Consider the following 21,417-nt stretch of genomic DNA (forward strand, 5'->3'; position numbering starts at 1 on the left):
CGGGTGCAAACGATAATAACCATATTAAGTTAGACGGAGACAGTCGATAATTACCAAATCGAGAAAGATGTCATACGTCATGAGTTGAGTAAAGGAACCACACTTTTAATTAAATTAAATACATAAATTTGGAAAGACACACATCATTGTAATGCAGTGACACGAACTATCAAAGGTTATCTTTGGTGTCCCTCAAGTCAAACTGGATTCTGTATTCGCCGTATATTTCGACAATGTACACGACCGTTAGGCAATACAAAATTGAATTTTGAATCATTGAATTAAATCTTTCAGCTTTGGAAAATTGAAAATGAAATCCAATAGTGAATTGCTTACCTATAGTTTATACGAGTCATTGTGTGAAGATCCTTCTTAAAACCTGGAGAGGAATCAAAGATTCATTTAAACTTTTACCGAGAGAGGAAATCTTGGGGTGGTACTAATATTTACAAGATGAAGTTTGATGAAGTACTGAGGGACATCGGGGAGTTTGGAAGATACCAGAAGAGAATTTATGCGTTGCTGTGCATCCCCTGCGTCAGTGTAGGAAGTTTCTGTATGATGACCATAGTCGTATTGTTCACACCAGCGCATAGGTAGGTCGTTCACACCAGCGCATAGGTAGGTCGTCAGTGTAGGAAGTTTCTGTGTGGTGACCATAGTCGTATTGTTCACACCAGCGCATAGGTAGGTCGTCAGTGTAGGAAGTTTCTGTGTGGTGACCATAGTCGTATTGTTCACACCGGCGCATAGGTAGGTCGTCAGTGTAGGAAGTTTCTGTATGATGACAATAGTCGTATTGTTCACACCAGCGCATAGGTAGGTCGTCAGTGTAGGAAGTTTCTGTGTGGTGACCATAGTCACATTGTTCACACCGGCGCATAAGTAGGTCGACAGTGTAGGAAGTGTCTGTGTGATGACCATAGTCGTATTGTTCACACCATAGTAGGTCGTCAGTGTTGGAAGTTTCTGTGTGGTGACCATAATCACATTGTTCACACCAGCGCATAGGTAGGTCGTCAGTGTAGGAAATTTCTGTATGATGACCATAGTCGTATTGTTCACACCAGCGCATAGGTAGGTCGTCAGTGTAGTAAGTTTCTGTGTGGTGACCATAGTTAATTGTTCACACCAGCGCATAGCTAGGTCGTCAGTGTAGGAAGTTTCTGTGTGGTGACCATAGTCGTATTGTTCACACTAGCGCATAGGTAGGTCGTCAGGGTAGGAAATTTCTGTATGATGACCATAGTCACATTGTTCACACCAGCGCATAGGTAGATCGTCAGTGTAGTAAGTTTCTGTGTGGTGACCATAGTCGTATTGTTCACACCAGCGCATAGGTAGGTCGTCAGTGTGAGAAGTTTCTGTGTGGTGACCATAGTCGTATTGTTCACACCAGCGCATAGGTAGGTCGTCAGTGTAGGAAGTTTCTGTGTGGTGATCATAGTCGTATTGTTCACACCGGCGCATAGGTAGGTCGTCAGTGTAGGAAGTTTCTGTATGATGACAATAGTCGTATTGTTCACACCAGCGCATAGGTAGGTCGTCAGTGTAGGAAGTTTCTGTGTGGTGACCATAGTCACATTGTTCACACCGGCGCATAGGTAGGTCGACAGTGTAGGAAGTGTCTGTGTGGTGACCATAGTCGTATTGTTCACACCATAGTAGGTCGTCAGTGTAGGAAGTTTCTGTGTGGTGACCATAGTCACATTGTTCACACCAGCGCATAGGTAGGTCGTCAGTGTAGGAAATTTCTGTATGATGACTATAGTCGTATTGTTCACATCAGCGCATAGGTAGGTCGTCAGTGTAGTAAGTTTCTGTGTGGTGACCATAGTCATATTGTTCACACCAGCGCATAGCTAGGTCGTCAGTGTAGGAAGTTTCTGTGTGGTGACCATAGTCGTATTGTTCACACTAGCGTATAGGTAGGTCGTCAGGGTAGGAAATTTCTGTATGATGACCATAGTCGTATTGTTCACACCAGCGCATTGGTAGATCGTCAGTGTAGTAAGTTTCTGTGTGGTGACCATAATCGTATTGTTCACACCAGCGCATAGCTAGGTCGTCAGTGTGAGAAGTTTCTGTGTGATGACCATAGTCGTATTGTTCACACCGGCGCATAGGTAGGTCGTCAGTGTAGGAAGTTTCTGTGTGGTGACCATAGTCGTATTGTTCACACCAGCTCATAGATAGGTCGTCAGTGTGAGAAGTTTCTGTATGATGATCATAGTCGTATTGTTCACACCAGCGCTTAGGTAGGTCGTCAGTGTAGGAAGTTTCTGTATGATGACCATAGTCGTATTGTTCACACCAGTGCATAGGTAGGTCGTCAGTGTAGTAAGTTTCTGTATGATGACCATATTCGTATTGTTCACACCAGCGCATAGGTAGGTCGTCAGTGTAGGAAGTTTCTGTATGATGATCTTAGTCGTATTGTTCACACCAGCGCATAGGTAGGTCGTCAGTGTAGGAAGTTTATGTATGATGACCATAATTGTATTGTTCATTCACACGAGCGCATAGGTAGGTCGTCAGTGTAGTAAGTTTCTGTATGATGACCATAGTAGTATTGTTCACACCAGCGCATAGGTAGACCGTCAGTGTAGGAAGTTTCTGTATGAATACCATAGTCGTATTGTCAACAGCAGCACATATGGAGGTCGCATATACATCGTTTTATATTGCATATTCTTAATAAGAAAACGTTTTGAAAGATTTTAAGTAACATTGATTTTTTTTAGATTAAGAATTATAATTTGCATAACCACAATAATATGTAATGAACACTTATATGCATGTGCAGTGAACTATTCAATGTGATTTGATATATTGTGTGGGGAAAATGGTCGGTAAACAAATAGAAATTATCGCAAACATGTGATATGACTTCGCTTAAGTTGATTTATAAACAGAATAACCGAAAGATTAACGACCTTTTTTTCTTTTCTTAAAACCGTCGTGTAATAATCGTCTTAATGCAACTAACTGTAGGTTATGCCAAAACAATCGAAGACAGATTTTACGCGTAAATGTTATTGCCACTACCTGAGTTTTATATCATGAGGGAAGGTTTGTAGTAACTGTTTTGTACCATATTGTCAAGGACAGCGTTGAATGACTAACGATCGTAATAGTGTATATTATTTTATACATAACAATGTTAAATAACCTCGTTATTTCCCAGCACGCAACTTATTGCACGGTTAGAGCTCTGACACGAGGGCAGTGGATTACGTCACTGTTTTGTAACATGAATGATGTATAGGATAACGTTCAATAACTATCGTGCGGTATAAGTGAAGAGAGTTTGTAATTTATCCGCATGCCAGTTATTGACCTCAATTTTTGTTTCATACTTGCAGACGCTGACGTTGGTGAATTGATTGTTTGTATTTTCAGATGTAAACTACCAAATTTCAAAAACGACACATATGCTATACAAAATGCGTACCACGAATCCCTTGTCAATGTCACAATTCCGTTGTCAAGCGACCCGACGAAGGTATACGAAGAGTGCCAAATGTATAGAATCGAGGGTGGTGCTGAATTTGGAGGCACGTTAGGAAACCACTCACTAGCAACCTGCACGGAATGGGTTTATGACAAAAGCGTATTTTTCGAGACATTCACATCAAAGGTATACGTTTCAAAACAGTTTCAAACATATTTAAAATGTAAAACACAGGCAATGAGTTGTCTTTGGTATAGGTGTCTGCCACACACTCAATAGGTCGAGGGTTCGGTCTAGAAAAGTTAAAAATTAAGTAGGCATATGGAATGGAATAAGTACTGGTTTAATCCCTGAAAATGGACTCACTCAATATAAAATTCATATTCTTATTTACAAACAAATTTACTAAATTCGATTAGTATAAAATAAGGAATATACACAATATATCAAACTGTATCTTTATTTTCTAAACACAATTTGTAGGCCAACTTGGTTTGCGGAGACTCGTTGAAAACATCGCATATCATGATGATGTATTACTTCGGCGTGTTCGTAGGAGACCTCATTCTTGGCCTTCTGTCTGATAAGTAAGCATGTCACTTGTTACTCCATTTTTGACGTCGATATAAATAATAACGGACAAGGCATCGTATCGACATTCGCTTGCATTCTATACGCATCAATCGTTCGATTTACTCATTTTTCAATATTCGGAGCACCTCGGCCATTTTTGTTCAAAAACAATCTCGAATGGACGGTTCGAAAATGCTAGAATTGTTAACATTTAAATACGCTGCTTGTAGATCTTGTAGTAATTTCAATTTCGGAGTTTAAGGGACAAGGCACCCCCAATTTCTCGATACTTCTTAAGTCTCTTGTAACAGAAATAAGCTGAGCCATCTATTTTTGCCTTTCAATAATATGCTTAATATAATATTTACTTCTTTAAAAGTTTTTTTTTATATTTTAGATAGAAATTATCTTTATGATAATCACAATTAACCTATTTGATTTATCAAAATCTAATTTTTACTTATTCAAATAAGCTACTTAAGCCTTTTAAGCTTAAGAAATTCGAGAAATTGGGGCCAGATGATACTGCAAGAAAAAAAGAAAACTTACATAAAATTGATATCGAAGTTAACAACCTATAGAATCCTACTTACTGATGTATCTCATCGCCTACGAAACATGTAACTGTCGCAGTTTTTTGCGTATTTTTTTTGCAATTTGAATTTTACTTGGTATGTCTACCACGTAAGTACCAGTAAACAGCCTCGATATATGTATCTATTTTAATCACGTGACTTTCACATGCTCAATAGACACTCGAAAACCACAATGTGCTACTTTCAAACTCGGCTAAAAAAGCGACAAAATATTATTCCATCTGGTGTCTAGTCCCTTTAAGCCTAAGCACTGAACTCTTAGTATTCTTAATAATTAATGCAATAATAACCTTCTCTGTGAATTTATGCATAGTAATGAAATTAACAGGTTAAAAACTACAATGAATTAATATTTATTATTATTATTTTTCACGAACTTCTTTTATTAATGCACCGACATACAAACTTTAATGGCGAAGTTGGCCGAGGTGTTCCGATTATCTGTTCATTACCTTGTCTCTTATAACCCCTGTTTATCCATATTTTAAGCTATCGTTTTACAGTTGTTTAATACGTTCATAATTAATAACTTTCTTATAGATTTGGCAGAAAGAAAACAATGTACATTGGCTTGGTGCTTCTATTGTTATTAGCCATTGCCGTGACTTGGGCTCCAGAATTTTACTCTTTTGCCGTCCTTCAGTTCCTCATTGGAGCTGTTGCCCATGGTTCCTTCATATGCCTTGCTGTTCTTAGTAAGTTTGTAATTGTTTTCTTTTAAAGCTGTCCGGTGATCTGTAAAGAATTATCAAACAGTGAAATAACAGTTTATCAACAAACAAACAAGATGGCAATTTTAGCCCGCGCTCACTTCCATATCAAATGTAAGCCCGCACCCCTGTGGGACATATAATGGGAGGCACTTTCAATGACGTCATTTTCAAAATTGCGTTACCTTCTCATGCATATTGGGACGCTTACCTGAAAAAACTACAATTCATTTCATAACCCTTTAAGCCATACTTTACACAGAAAAAAAGATTAGTTTCAGTGTAAAAGCGCAATATATTTCACATCGTGAACACAATACGTAAATATTTCACTCGTGGCTTCGTTTTTGGTGCTCACCCGGTAACTAACACTAAAACAAACAATTAACCTCTCTTTATAAGATTCAAGATTTATTTACAGAATATCCAGAAGGCCATAGCCTTCATATATAGATCATGATGACCTAATTCAACTTCATCAGTTTCATAATATAGATTTCGGACTAACTGGTACCTGTAATAATTTCGGGCTTGACTTTTACTTAAACAATGAACTAGTTTATTCAATATCACGTTTATCTTATGGAAATTTCTATATCTGTTGAATGTGTTGACTATAGTTATGAACTTAAATTCCAATGCGTTTTTATGTACATAGTTCGTACTTAATTGATTTTTTCGACCATTCGCTAACTGATTTCACCAAATATCGTGTTCGAGGGCAACTTGTTGAACTTTGTTCAAAACCATAAACACTTAGGGCTTTGGTTTACAGTCAATGGAACATGGCACGAACATATAAGCCAAATGATTAAATCAGTCTCTAAAGTGTTTGGGTCAATGAGGTTGTTAAAATATAAACGTGGTAGAAAAACGCTTAATCAAATATACATCTCGTTTATGCGACCTTTGCTGGAATATTCATCTTTAGTTTGGGATAATTATGCCGTCTATGAGAAGGAATGTTTAGAAGAAATGCAATACGAAGCGGCTAGAGTTGTAACTGGGTTAACCTGATCAGTTTCTAATCATTGACTTTTAATTGAAATTGGTTGGATTCCACTAAGTGAGCGCATGGAAATGCAAAAGTTAATTTCCATGTATCGTCAAAAGTTCGGTAGCTTGCCACAGTATCTTCGCGAACAAATACCACAGACAATTGAACAAACAACCAATTATCCGCTTCGAAACAGACATTATTATGTCACCTTACCTAGACGTTTAAGAATTTACTCGAAATTACCAATCCCATCTTCCATAGATTTGTGGAACCGGCTTGATGTTCACCTTCGTAACAGTAACACGCTTAACGAATTTAAGGCACGTTTAAAAGATACATACAAAGGCTCAGTTGTTCCGAAATATTATCTTGTCGGGGACAGAATTTCAAATATACACCATACAAGAATCAGCAATGCTTGTAGCAACCTTAATGCACATCTCCACATAAACTTTCTTCGTGATACTCCTATTTGTGACTGTGGACAAGGCAGAGAAGATGCAGAACATTATTTCTTTAATGTAGTAGAAACGGCGAAGAACGTGTGTTATTTTTTCGACGTACTCGAATATTTCATCCTTTAAGTACATCTAAATTATTGTTTGGGATAGAAGATAACACAGTCGATGAAAACAGTGTGTTTTTATTGAAGTTCTAAAGTACATAAAATTAACGAAACGTTTCTTTTGATATCACCCTCAATCACGATATAAACGGTCTGTGATGTTATTACATTGTATTTTCTTTTGGTGGCAACCAATTCTTTTCTTCTTTTTTCTAAAGTAATTAACGTTATCTCTTTTTTCTAGTTATGTTTAATCATAGATTTAAATGACATTGACGCTATATAGACGCCTGGGAAGGGCTGAAACTAATGTTGTAATAACTTGTAGCCTAACCCATTTGTTCTTTTTGTTTTATTTGATTGTAAATGTACATGTAAATTGTATGCAAAATAATTCTTTACAAAAGAGCAATAACATATGATTAAACTAAACTGATTTCACTCTGATTGTGAAATGAGCAGAGATGAACTGAATATAATAAATATTTTAATTGATCGTTGTAAAATGAAACTAGAAATCCCATTGGCCATTGATTGTAAAGTGAAACTAGATGTATAATCGGCCATTGCTAAAAATGTCGCATAAAATAAAGGATTATCGAATACGATCGTTTTAGCTCTGTGGTTGTTTAAAAGATATCTATTTTTACGAACGCTTTTCCAAGAATGCCTCGGCCCATGTACACCTTCAAAGGCTGACCGGCCGGTTCTTATATTGTCATATGACCCGCAGTGGTGTGTAATATTTCTTTAATTTGTCTTACCGGTCTCTATCTATTTGTCTTACCGGCCTGTATATATATATATATGTGTGTGTCTTATCGGTCTCTATATATTTGTCTCACCGGTCTCTCTATATATTTTTCTCACCGGTCTCTCTATATATGTGTCTTATCGGTCTCTATCTATTTGTCCTACCGGTCTCTATATGTATGTGTGTCTTATCGGGCTCTATCTCTTTGTCTTACCGGTCTCTCTCTATATATATATATGTCTTATCGGTATCTATCTTTTTGTCTTACCGGTCTCTCTCTCTATATATATGTGTGTGTCTATTCGGTTTCTATCTAATTGTCTTACCGGTCTCTCTCTCTCTCTCTCTATATATATATATATATATATGTGTGTGTCTTATCGGTTTCTATCTAATTGTCTTACCGGTCTCTATATATATGTGTCTTACCGGTCTCTCTCTCTCTCTATATGTGTCTTATCGGTTTCTATCTAATTGTCTAACCGGTCTCTCTATATATGTGTCTTATCTGTCTCTATCTAATTGTCTCACCGGTCTTCACATATATGTGTGTGTGTGTGCGTGCGTGCGTGCGTGCGTGCGTGCGTGCGTGCGTGCGTGCGTCTTACCGACAAGCCAATTAAGCTAGAGAAATACGGCATCAACCTTCAAAGTCTTTTCTCCCACCTCAGATAAGTAGATCCAATAATTTAACCATGCTAGATATTCTTATCTTGCCCACGGGCGAAGATAATATGCCCGTATGGAACTTCTTTTTAACGGTCACCACATTATAATTACCTCCCTTGTTGAAGACTGTCGTCAGTAGTATCAATGAAGTCTTGTCTTATGGTAATATTTAGAACGCTAATTAATTATTTCTCACGTCAAGTGTCTCCATAAAACAATTATTTTCACTAAGCACAAAGGGTTCCAGCAAAAAATACATTTTTAATTAATTTTGTTTAACTGAGGTGGGAGAAAAATCATCTACCATAGCCGCTCGTGTCGGTAAACCTCGTTTCCGCAAAACACCCTACGCTCGGGTCGGAATGAACCTATCTTACACTCTCGGCCATGGAAGATAATTATAATCTTAATCTACGTGTTTACAGAGTAGCATAATTATCACTTTCCTTGTTATAGGTATGGAAATGGTCGGCCCATCCAAGAGAATTTGGACCGGTATGCTTGTGCAAGCATGGTTTGCAGTGGGTGTAACATACCTTGCTCTTGTGGCATACCTGACCAGAAGTTGGCAATATATCAACATCAGCGTGTTTGCACCATGTGTTCTCTATCTTACCTACTGGTGGTACGCTTATACAAAGCTGCACTCTCACAGATTGACAGATTTGACATTTGTTTTAGCTTTCGTCTCAGAATCAATTGATTTTGATATAAATGCCGTCAATTCAATATACTAGTAACAAATTTCAATCGTTCAGGAAACTGCCAAAAACTATTATAAAAAATATCAATTTTCGATCGTTATAATGAAACGCTGTAAAAAGCGACCTCATCTTTTGGTAGCAGTCTTATATCACTTGTCTGACATTCACGCAAAAAATTGACTCATTCCAGGACCCAAAATATGTGAGTGTGCAGCTTTAATCATTGATTTTCTTAAGTCCACTGTAGTTATTTAATATGTATATAATAAGCTGTTAATTTTTCACAAATTAATTTGCATATTCCAAATAATCCAATGGCTTTGATCTTTTTAAGTCAATGTGAGTCGTTATTGTGTTGTAAGAATCCTTGTTGACAGATTCGAATGTATCAAATGTTGATTTTTACTGAAGTTTCATAATAGGTTTAAAGCTCCACTCTCACAGATTAACCGTTTTGACAACTACTTTCAAATTGCTTGAACGTAAATAAAAAAGTGATATCTCATATTTTGTCAGTGGACTTTTATACTATAAGCGGTGTTAGAAATTCACGCGAAAAGACAAAAAAGTTGTAAAAACGGCTAATATGTGAGAGTGCAACTTTAAAGGAATAAACCTTCAATGGATGTTTAAGTTCTGTTCTACGCGACAAATTATATGTGTTTAAATTGTTTATGCAAGGTTGAGAGTGGTCTAGTGGTATAGGTGTCCACCACTCACACTAGAGGTTCGAGCACTAATTGGTGCACTTTTAATTGGCCTCTAAGAACGGTCACAGGGTAGGAATATGATCCAAGGTGGTGGTGTGTAAGCTTATTGATATTCGCACTCGCGCCGTGCCAATTCGGCGAGTGCTCCGATAAGATTGTAAGTCATTTTAGGTTTGAGAGCAAAGTGCACAAACATAATGTAACTCTGGTTAGAGATACCTCTGGTTCTTAAAAGTGCACCAGTGTATAGCAGTGTCACACGGGACCCCGCTTTAACGTACCTCCCGGTAGACGATTATTATTTTAGTGATGCGGCGGAGAATCGAACCTGCTACCCCTGGATAACCACTAGATCACGGATCCCCCACATATCATCCGAGAGTGTTCACATTAGCTTAAATATGACTTCACACTCGACCAACAGTGACGTTTTCTAAAGAAAAGAACAAAATAACAGTCCATTAACTTTTCAGGATAATTCCGGAGTCGCCGAGGTGGTTGCTGAGCAAAGGAGAAAAACTTAAGGCGGTGGTTATAATAAGAAAGACTGCAAGAATAAACAAGGCGAAATACCCGGAGGAGATTGAGTATGGTGATGTATCCGTTAGTGCTGATAAGCCCATACAAGAGGGGACAATTTGGCACGTGTTTAGAAGTCCTGTCTTACTGAAGAGATTCCTTATACTATCACTTAACTGGTAAGATATTTAAAGAGACTAGACACCGGATGACACCATTGCACGAAAAAACATATTGTGAAAAAAACTGACATAAATTATACATACATTTGATTTCGGTGTGTACAACGCATTGAATCTTAATTACTGATGTATCCAATCGCTTACGGACAAATTATATCTTTCGCAGTTTTTGCATATTTTTTGCATTTGCGAAATTTACTGGGTTCTTCTACCTCGTGAATCCCAGTAAAATTAAATATAGCGTCGGTAAAAGTATTTATACTTATCACGGGATCTGATCTTCAATCGCTCAATAGACACACTTTAAACTGGGAAACCATTATTCGCTATTTTTAAACGAGTAAACTCATATGAGTTAGCGACGAAATACCATCTAAATCACGAAAATAATGTATTATCGGCCTCATACTATCCCATATTGATAATTCTAGGCTTACTGTATTTTCCGGTTTTTTTTTTACCTTCTGGGTCTAGTCCCTTTAAGAAACTTCCGCTTTTTGAACTGGTATTAGCAATAACAACGTAACGTCGTTTTGTACACTTCCCTATTCACGGCCTGTAAACGCCAGCTCCACCACTTTACGGTGGTGCAAAGAAAAAGAGCTGTCGAGTAGTGGTGGCGCTATCGAGTATGTTTTGCGTATGAAGTAATATAAAAAGTTAACGCTTTTGGAATAAATACTTAAGTTGCTATGTTTATCATTCATTGAACATTATGCTGGTTATGCATACTACTTGCGGAAACGAAACTCTTTGCGAATTATCTTAACCTTACTTAAAACTATTTCGAAAAGTAACGGCTAGGTGCTGTTAATTTTACCATAGAACTATAAGTATCTACCATGTGTGTCCGGTATGGATGGAAAAATCCGACCTGAGTGCACGCTCGTTAGCCGGTAACGAGGCTTGCCGAGTTACAGGCCACGCAGCGTGACCGAAGGACGGATTTTTCGGTCCGGACCGGAAAACATGATTGATATTTTTTCTTGCAATTCTAAAATTATCAGTTTGTGTAAGAATTGACGTAGAAAACGCACTTTTGTACATTTTACCAAAAAGCGCGTGAAACCTTGTTTACTGACGTCATAAAGCGCAGTAATTTTAAATCACTATTGATGTCAAATAGTAACTATTTAAATCGCGTTTTTACGATTATTCATTATCTGTTTTAATTAATTGCATACTTATTTATTTGATTGCGCTTTATTGAAATGAAATAATGTACTTTTCATAAACCATACAATAAAAGAAATAAGAAGAAGCGCGTTGTTGCGCGTAACTCATCTTACATGGGGGGTGAAAGATGCGTTTTTCCAGCACTGGACAAATGACCGGAAACACACGTCCGGTATGCAAGAATACCTCCCTCATAACCGGACACACATGATAGATACTTATAGTTCTATGTTAAAAATTAACAGCACCTAGCCGTTTGTTTCGAAATAGTTTTAAGTAAGGTTAAGGTAGCTCGCACAGAGTTTTGTTTCCGCCAGTAGTATGCATACCAGCATTATGTTCAATGAATGATAAACATAGCAACTTTTGTATTCATTCCAAAAGCGTTAACTTTTTATATTACTTCATACGCAAAACATACTCGATAGCGCCACCACTACTCGACAGCGCCACCACTAGTGCAACAGCGCCACCACTTTTATAAATATGTGCATTTTTCCTTTTTAAGAAGTGCTTATTAGTTTTGTTGTGTTCCGGCATAGGTACTAAACATAAGAGTTATGTTTGCATGCGTGAGAATGTTCTTACGGGGTGTGTAAGCACCGAAATGTACTTGCTATGCAAGCAGGTCTCAAAATATGCACAAGTCTGATTCGGGAGAAAAGCTCCTGGCACAACAGTTTGCACAATATTGAAACGACATAGTAACCAGCCTACAGTAGAAGTGTTCTTACACGGTACCACATTCTCCAATTTTCGAAATATGTCCGTTAAATGAAATTATCAAATAAAATATAAGTCATACTTACGTTTGTTCATGTAAACATAGGACACAGCTCCACCACGGAAGTGTCGACAGCTCTTTTTCTCTGCACCACCGTAAACTGGTGGAGCTGGCGTTTACAGGCCGTGCTATTCTGCACAATGCTAATACCACTCCTCACTTCAACGGATATTACTCCTGCAAACATTTATACTTACTGCCGAAAATGGTACCAAAATAATCATGAATAAGTTATCTATCAACTGTAGTACGGGTTTGCGTTTTCAGCTTAAATATATGGTTACAATATTTTTATCAATACTTAAAATTTCCAAAAATGAATTATTAAGTAAGTTGTTAAAGGGTTAACAGTCAAAGTATATGTTTGTTATACATGTGTATGCATTGATACTTAATAAGAGTGTCACTTTAAACAGTTGCCATGGTAACTTTAGAGTCTAGTTTTCTTAAGAAACTGTAATTTGTTGTCTAAAAACCTTTGTATTTTCAATTTGATACTTTTTTAGCATGTCCGCTTCAGTCAAGGAAATATTTCTGTTATTTGTTAATCATTTGGTCATACTTTCTATACAATTATTTTTATAATTTAACTTTGAAAATTGCTGACAATCTCATACTTATATTGAAATATTCAGAATTGCTAGATGGGTTGAAGTTCACCTTTATTACAATTGTCAGGCAAATCATGGCAAGATATACATAATTCTCCTTTTGAACAAAAAGCGATGTTTAAAGCAGTTTTTGTATTTTTATTGAAGGGTTACCATGGAAACTAATTTTTGTTTGCCTTTAATCTTCCTATTTATAATGTTATTAATTGTAAAAATGCAACAGTCAAGCAGTGAATGGAAGAATGTAAATGTTCTTTGTCTTTGACCTTTTTCAAGCTCATTCTTCAAAATATACAGCATTTTTAAAATTTCTTAGAAATGGACGTTTTTTCATCATTTTTTTTTTAAAGTGAAATATTTTGCTCAAAACATTGTTTAGGTTCTGATATTTAGGAATGTGTATTAAATTTATAGAAAATAAACAAAATGTGTTGTTTGACATTATTTATTTCATTTAAATTCCGAAGTTTTGAATTTGACCTATTTTGGCAGAAAAATTGATAAAAAATGTAAAATTAAAAGCGCCATAATTCTGTAAAAAAAAATGATGGATTTTGAAAAAATGTGCATATTTGAGTTTGTGATGACGTAACCTTTAAAATGATATATCACTTTAATATACCGCATTAAATTATTGTTTTACGTTGTTATTGCTACCACTGGTAAGATAGCTTCTGAGTTTGAAACTCTCATTGACAATTTAAAACAGAACCGTGCCAACAAAGAATAATTCATATAATTCATTAAGTATAGATAACGTGATATACGTCACTATTTATAAACAGCCGAACCCCGTTGGCTCGAACTCGCTAGGCTCGAATTATGTGTTGCCTCGAACAGAATGTTAAGGACCGATTTCTATAAACCGAAGGTAAGCATTCCCGCTTGGCTCGAATTTTCCGAGGCTCAAGGTATTTTCGCCGGCCCCTCGGAGTTCGAGCCAACGGGGTTCGACTTTAAAGCTGCACTCTCACAGATTGCACGTTTTGACAAGTTCTTTTTTTTTGTCTTGGAGCGAGCCATTTTTGGCGAAAATCCATGGAAGGCAGTTATATAAGACTGTTGACAAAAAATAGAACGCAGATTTTTATAAACAAGTTCAAAAATTGATGTTTTATTCCTATTTCTTAAACCGTTAGTAACGGTTTAAGCCATAACACATTACTTTTCGATTGGAAATATAAAAATCTGCGATCTGATCTTTTGTCAGCAATATTATATCATTGGTTTGCAGATATTTACGCAAAAATTTGCTCTTTCCAAGACAAAAAAGTTGTAAAATTGGTAAATCTGTGAGAGTGCAGCTTTAAAAATCTTAGACTCCATAAATTTTCATAAGACATAGAAAAGTCGTAAAAATATTAAAATTCAGCAATTGTTTACCAAACATACACCGACGCAGTGTGTTGATAAAGGGGCTTTAGGAAATCGTAATTATATTATACAATATGTTGCTTGATGTTCCGTTTGTATATTCAGGGGTGTTGTAAGTATGACGTACTATGGCGTCACTATGAACGCCAGCAACCTCAGCGGTAATTTCTTCCTGAATTTCTTCCTAATGGGCCTTGCTGAAATCCCAGGCGTTTTTGGAGGTCTGTATTTATTTATTTATTTATTTATTTTTATTTTTTTTTATTTTTTATTTATTTATTTATTTATTTATTTATTTATTTATTTATTTATTTATTTATTTATTTATTTATTTATTTATTTATTTATTTATTTTTAATCTTGGAACATTTCTAATCAATGGAAAAACGACTTCGTTTATCTTGAAATTAGTTATATATTATAGTATTGCTATATAAACGATATGACTATCGGCAGTCGCAATTGATTTGTTGTATCTTGTTTATATTTTTATTTCGAACAAACTTAGTTACGAATTGAAATAACTGGCCACCTCTATCCTAAGAAGTCGTGTTCGATTTAAACACGTCAATCTTATCGGCCGATGCTATTTAGCTTAGATCTTGTTCATAATTATATTTTTCTCAAACTATCAATTTAACAAACAACAGTAAAACTACTTAATTTAGACCTGTTTGAAAAGATTTCTTCTTTAAGCGATAAAATTAATTTACTTTGAATAGGAACGATATCAATAGTCATGCTGACAACATTTTCAGGAATGTTGATCTTGGATCGATTGGGTCGGCGATGGTCGAACGGTGGATCCATGATTCTCGGTGGCATTGCCTGTCTCGCCACGATATTTCCCGTTCTCTTTGGAAACGACAGTAAGAAAAACATTGCATACTCGTCTGCTTAGATGTAAACAAACCAATAGTTACAAATATATATTTTAAGATAAATATAAAAAAAAAAAATTACCCGCGTTTTTAGCTTTTGCAGATTTACACAGCGTAACTACTTTACCCGCGTTTTTACTTATTGCAGATTTACATTGCGTAACTACTTTACCCGCGTTTTTACCTATTGCAGATTTACATTGCGTAACTACTTTACCCGCGGTTTTACCTATTGCAGATTTACATTGCGTAACTACTTTACCCGCGGTTTTACCTATTGCAGATTTACACTGCGTAACTACTTTACCCGCGTTTTTACCTATTGCAGATTAACACTGCGTAACTACTTTACCCGTGTTTTTACCTATTGCAGATTTACACTGCGTAACTACTTTACCCGCGTTTTTACCTATTACAGATTTACACAGCGTAACTACTTTACCCGCGTTTTTACCTATTGCAGATTTACATTGCGTAACTACTTTACCCGCGTTTTTACCTATTGCAGATTTACACGGCGTAACTTCTTACCCGCGTTTTTACCTATTGCAGATTTACACGGCGTAACTACTTACCCGCGTTTTTAGCTATTGTAGATTTACTCTGCGTAACTGCTTTACCCGCGTTTTCACCTATTGTAGATTTACTCGGCGTAACTACCTTTGCCCGCGTTTTTACCTATTGTAGATTTACACGGCGTAACTACTTTACCCGCGTTTTTACCTATTGCAGATTTACACTGCGTAACTACTTTACCCGTGTTTTTACCTATTGTAGATATACTCGGCGTAACTACTTGACCCGCATATTTACTTATTGTAGGTTTACACGGCGTTACTACTTGACCCGCGTTTTACCTATTTTAGATTTACACGGCCTAACCACTTTCCTCGCGTTTTTGGGAAAGATGTCAGCGTCGGCGGCGTTCGCCATCGTGTACATGTTTACGGCGGAACTGTTGCCAACGGTGGTCCGGACCGCATCAATGGGGGCGTGTTCCTGTTCAGCAAGAATAGGGGCCATGCTGGCGCCATATATAGCAAAATCGGTACGGCAATATTTGATGCTAGACGGATTTTTCATGATTTCGACATTGTCTAGCAATAAATAAATCTACTAACAGTAGCCGACACCCATTTTGTCAATCTGTCAGACATATACATTTTATTTCCTGAATTTATGCTATTGAATTCAGGTCTCAATACTCATTTTGCGATTATATTTCTTGGGTTAAGGTAATCGCTGTTGCATTTTGTTGTTTTTGTTGTTGTTATTGTTGTTGTTTTTAAAGATGAAGTTCTATATTATCATAACATTTGTATACATGCATCTATCGTTCTTTCTTTAGGGTGAACTTATAGGGGGCAGGTTTGGTAGTGTTGAGCCGCTACTTATATTTGGAGCTTTGTCCATTATTGCTGGACTTCTTAACTTTCTTCTTCCTGAAACAAACAAGCAAAAGCTGCCAGACACCATAGAGGAGGGAGAAGTATTTGGCCGGAGGTAAGAAACTCTCTGTTGTTAAGCAACAATCCAACTTCGAAAACCCACGAAGGATCTTCATTTATTAATTTGGTACTCATATTTTCTTTTTAACAAAAGTAACGTAGGGTACCAGTCTACCATTGGTTATCCGACGATGACATAATGGCATTCAAAATACAATACCTGAATGCCATTCACCATGTAATATTTGAAAATATCTATGTGACAATTATGTATAGATCAGAAAAAAGAATAAAGTGATCAAATTTGTGGCCGCCTAGAAGCCATTAATTAAAACAAACATTTATAAAGGCAACTTTTTCTATACCTGAATCATATGTTGTTGTTGTTGTTTTTTAATTTTATCATAAAAATCAAATGAGTTAAACAAGATTATAAATTAACATTTACAAACTTATTAATTTTGCATCAACATATATTGTGAGCATTTAAGTCTCTTGAACATTTCATTCCAATATATCTGACATATTGTGTATTTATATAATATTTACGATTTCTTTTCCAGAAATATTAGCAAAGGCAATGGAAAGGAGATGATCATTAAAAACCCTGTTGAAAATACGTGATATGTTGAACTAAAACATGTGACAAAATTCTTCAAAAACTTACGAAAACAGGTTCGGCTGAGGACAATGAAGAAATAGAGCAAGTGCTATGTCCGTAACTCAGACGTTGACTAAAACTATCTTTCGGAACACCTCGGGGTTTTTTCCCCGTCGAAAACAACCTCGGACATCAGTGGAAGTAGTTCGTAAAATTTTAAATGATAAAATTAATAAATTGTGTTGTTTTAACGTGTATTTTGTATTACTAAGTTTGAATTGATTGCCAAATGAAGTGCTTTATTGCATAAATATTTAAGATTCCGAAGAGTGAAGTCATTAAGTTCATCTGCTAAATTCACATTACTACGCGATTTACTTGCAGCGTAGTTAAATGTAAAAATTTCTGACACTGTTACCGTTCATATACATCCGATGTTGTTTTCGATGAAAAATGGCAGGGGAATTCCGAACAGGCCGTCCTACGTTGTTGTGTTCTCATTCAAACTATTTTTCATCGAAATATATTCACTCCCATCCACACCTTATAATCAGATATCACGATATTCTCGACCATACAGCCATTTTTAACCAGGGTTTCAACGAAAACCGGGCTATTAGAATAAGGATGTCGTTTGGCGAGCGGGCTCACGGGCCGTTTCCATTAGTCACTTGGTTTCCGCCCAATTACTTTAGTGAGGATTGATGTATAGTGATGATATTTGGTGTGTATGAAGCTTATGTGAGAGCTAGCTTAAGATTGGTTTTGAAGGGATTGTGTCAAGGTCAATACAACTGTTACAAAAAATAGAAAAATGGTTTCCGCTCAATAACTTTAGTAAAGATTGATGGATAGTGATGTAACTTGGTGTGTATGTAGCTTATGTAATATGTTAGATTCGAATTGCTTATAAAGGGGGTCAAAAACAAGTTCAAGGTAACTAAAAAAATTATAACAAAAAAAATATGCTTTTCGAGCAATAACTGAAGATAGGATTGGAGAAAAGTGATGAAACGTGGTGTATGTAGCTTTTATGAAGAACAAGCTTGGGATTGGGTATGAGGGGTTTGGGGTCAAGGTCACTGTTACTAAATATAAACAAACGAGATCCGTTCAATATGTTTAGTTAAGATTGGTGGCTAATGATACAACTTGGTGTATAGGTCACTTATGGAAAGAGCTAGCTTGGGAAAAACACACACACAAATCTTAATATGAATGTTGCAGCGAAACTAAACACATAAGATACTTATCAAGAGTAGTTTTCAGTTATGTCTCTTGTTGATAAAAGTAAAGAGAAGGTCTGCTGCTTTTTTCAAACTTATTCAAGAAATTAATTATCCTTAATTGCCGACATGACCAAACTGGTTTCGTCGCATTGCGGCGCTTCTAGCTTTTTATTAAGGCGAACAATAAATAAGAGTCGCAAAAAACGTGCGTGATGAATATCGAGCGCTCTCTTAAAATGCCTGTTTATAAATTATACTCGGAATCATATAATATCCAAGGTGATCGGTGTTGATAGTACTGTTGATTGGCGGTTCGCGGCATGCATGGATATTGCACAAGTTTAAGTTGTGTGCCTTGTATGGAGAAAAATACCTCACTTGTTAACTTACATGTAAGAATATTGCAGCAATTTAAAATGAAATTGAAAGAGTTACCGATCCTATTGAAAGAGTCAGAAACTAATTTGTTGGTATGGTATGGTATTTCAAGGCGTACACACCCACTGGTTTTCATGTATTAAAACTTCTAGAATAAAAGTTGTACATCCTATACTTTTGTATGGCGCTGAGCTTTGGAGTAACACGACGGAGTCTGATAACGATGCCCTTGACAAATTCCAACACACAGTAGCCAAGCAAATACGATGCTTTACTTGGTGGACAAGATACGGCATGGCCTATTCTAAGATAGGTTTTATAAAAAAATGTTGTAAGGTAGATATAGGATGTAAGTAACGTACAGTTTTACTGTCAAACGCAAACGCAAGTATAATGATTATCGCTAAGGTACTACATGTGTATTGTTTAACTGTTACAGTCTCGACTCTGCAAGCGAACTTGTGTATTGAGCTATTTCCTTCGATTTTGTAAAATGTCATCTGAATTCACTTCGCATGACATGTACTTCTAAAAACTGAAATGTCTACATGAAAACATGAGTGTTATTACTGTGGCTGTACGTTCTGTATCTTATACAATCATTCTTCGTAATAAGCACTGGGGTCATACTAATTAACGTCTTCAGTCTGAGTTTAAAATTCAAACTCAGAGAAAAGCAAAATCTTAATTTTGCTGTAAAATGTTCCTATAGCAGCAAAGATAGTAAACATTACTGTATCTTATGAATCTTTATGACAAATAATATTTTCTACATTCAGGCTCTCATCTGATGTAAAAAAAATTAGCTACATTAAAGATATATTGAAGCATTCAGTTTTCTGAGCCGGAGTCTGAAACTCTGACTCTAGACGTTCATGAACACGCACCCAGGTCCCTGATGCAGGCTTTTACAAATGTCATTGCGCGTTATTTCCTTTCGAAAAGTCAATGGCACATGCCGTGAGCGTGTATTGTTTTGTTTTGCTTATATTAAGTACAAAGGTCGTATTAGAATATTACTCACACAAACAATATATACTAGTGTAATACTTTGGACTTTGCACTTTGCAAATGTATATTCATGATATATACTAAATATTGAGCATATATACGTTTATATTCTATATTCTTTATTTTTCTGTAATTTCGATATCATAAAGTAAAATAATGATATTATCACGTGATGTTATCAATGTATCCTTAACAGGTCAACGTATCCACTACTTTTGTTTCGGTTGGACTTGCGGGCTGTTTTCTATTATTTTCTTGACTCTACCGGCGTGGGTTCGAACTCCACTAACACTAATACTTTTTTATGTTATAACTGTATTTGTTCTGCACTTTCGATATCACAGAGTAAAATAATGATAAAGTAAGTGCTTTCAGATGCATAGCCCGGAAAACTTATTTTTGGTCCCAAAATATGAGCGAGTCACTTTAAGATATGATAATATTTCACACGTAATAAAAACAGTTTTTTATGTCATTGTCATGAGTTATAAACAGCTTGCGTATGCATGCCTCTGCAAATGACATTGACTTTTATCTCGAGTTCGGAAAGCCACTGGCACATGCAGAAGGTATGGTTAACATTTTTCTGTGTTTTGTCTTGTTTTCTCTCGAAATAATGCACAAATCCATATATTGCATATATACTATTTTACACTCAGTATGAAATACATGTGTCAACAAGAATCGATTATTTTCATTTCATTTCATTTATTTATAATTGTTCATATTTGCCATATACCATTACCATGTAAATGTATATCTTATATAAATGAGGCAATAAAGAATTTAAGTTGAGTTGAGTTGACATCATATATGTACAGTGTTGAAGCACCAGTGTATAAACGGTCTGGGGGCGCAATGTATTCCAATGAGATGAGTGTACTACACTAGCTGTTTAAAGGGACCCCCCCCCCTCCACAGATCGTATGTGGTGACCTCTGAGAGCATTTTGGCAGTAAAACGTGACTCAATTTGGTGGCGTGTTTTTCTATAAATAATTTATATAACGTGAACAAATAGAACGAAACATGATGTCCAAAAATATACTGAGCATGTTTTATGATTATGTTCCATAACTGATATATGGTATGTTTGACGCAATGTCGGATATGTACATCATTGTTAACAGCCTAAAATATACTAGTCGAAACTGCGCTTTTTACGAACCTCTTAAACACAGTAACATTGCAGGAGTTGAAGATAAGATGTTGTTAAACTCATCGATTTGACAAATACATATAATGGAACAGAGTGGTACATGTACTTTCTATAAATATGAGCAACCTTTTATGGAACAATATATAAAGAGGAATTGATTTTTTTTCACTATTTGAAAACATGTGCATCTAGGCATTACTTTTAAAGGTGTAAACAAACCAAACATAAAAGACATGGTACATGTATTCCACAATTAACAAACACATGGCCGTCTTTTTTTTATTCAAACGTATACAAAAAGCACTTCATACAGCATACGTGGAAAACATT

At 36.1% G+C, this 21,417-nt stretch overlaps 1 protein-coding gene across 1 annotated transcript; it reads left to right on the plus strand.

Annotated features, from left to right (window-relative positions):
* The first annotated feature begins 234 nt into the window (after positions 1 to 234).
* Positions 235 to 20,647, plus strand: LOC128236853 (organic cation transporter protein-like). Its single transcript, XM_052951975.1, has 11 exons — positions 235 to 596; positions 3,403 to 3,640; positions 3,938 to 4,041; positions 5,164 to 5,318; positions 8,778 to 8,946; positions 10,209 to 10,433; positions 14,487 to 14,602; positions 15,140 to 15,250; positions 16,129 to 16,310; positions 16,611 to 16,765; positions 17,274 to 20,647. Exons 1-11 carry the CDS (start codon positions 454 to 456, stop codon positions 17,332 to 17,334), a joined length of 1,659 nt encoding a protein of 552 aa, XP_052807935.1. The 5' UTR covers positions 235 to 453; the 3' UTR covers positions 17,335 to 20,647.
* The last annotated feature ends 770 nt before the right edge of the window (positions 20,648 to 21,417 follow it).

This window comes from Mya arenaria, chromosome 6 (genome assembly GCF_026914265.1).
Source record: "Mya arenaria isolate MELC-2E11 chromosome 6, ASM2691426v1".
In the NCBI taxonomy this organism is placed as follows: Eukaryota; Metazoa; Mollusca; class Bivalvia; order Myida; family Myidae; genus Mya; species Mya arenaria.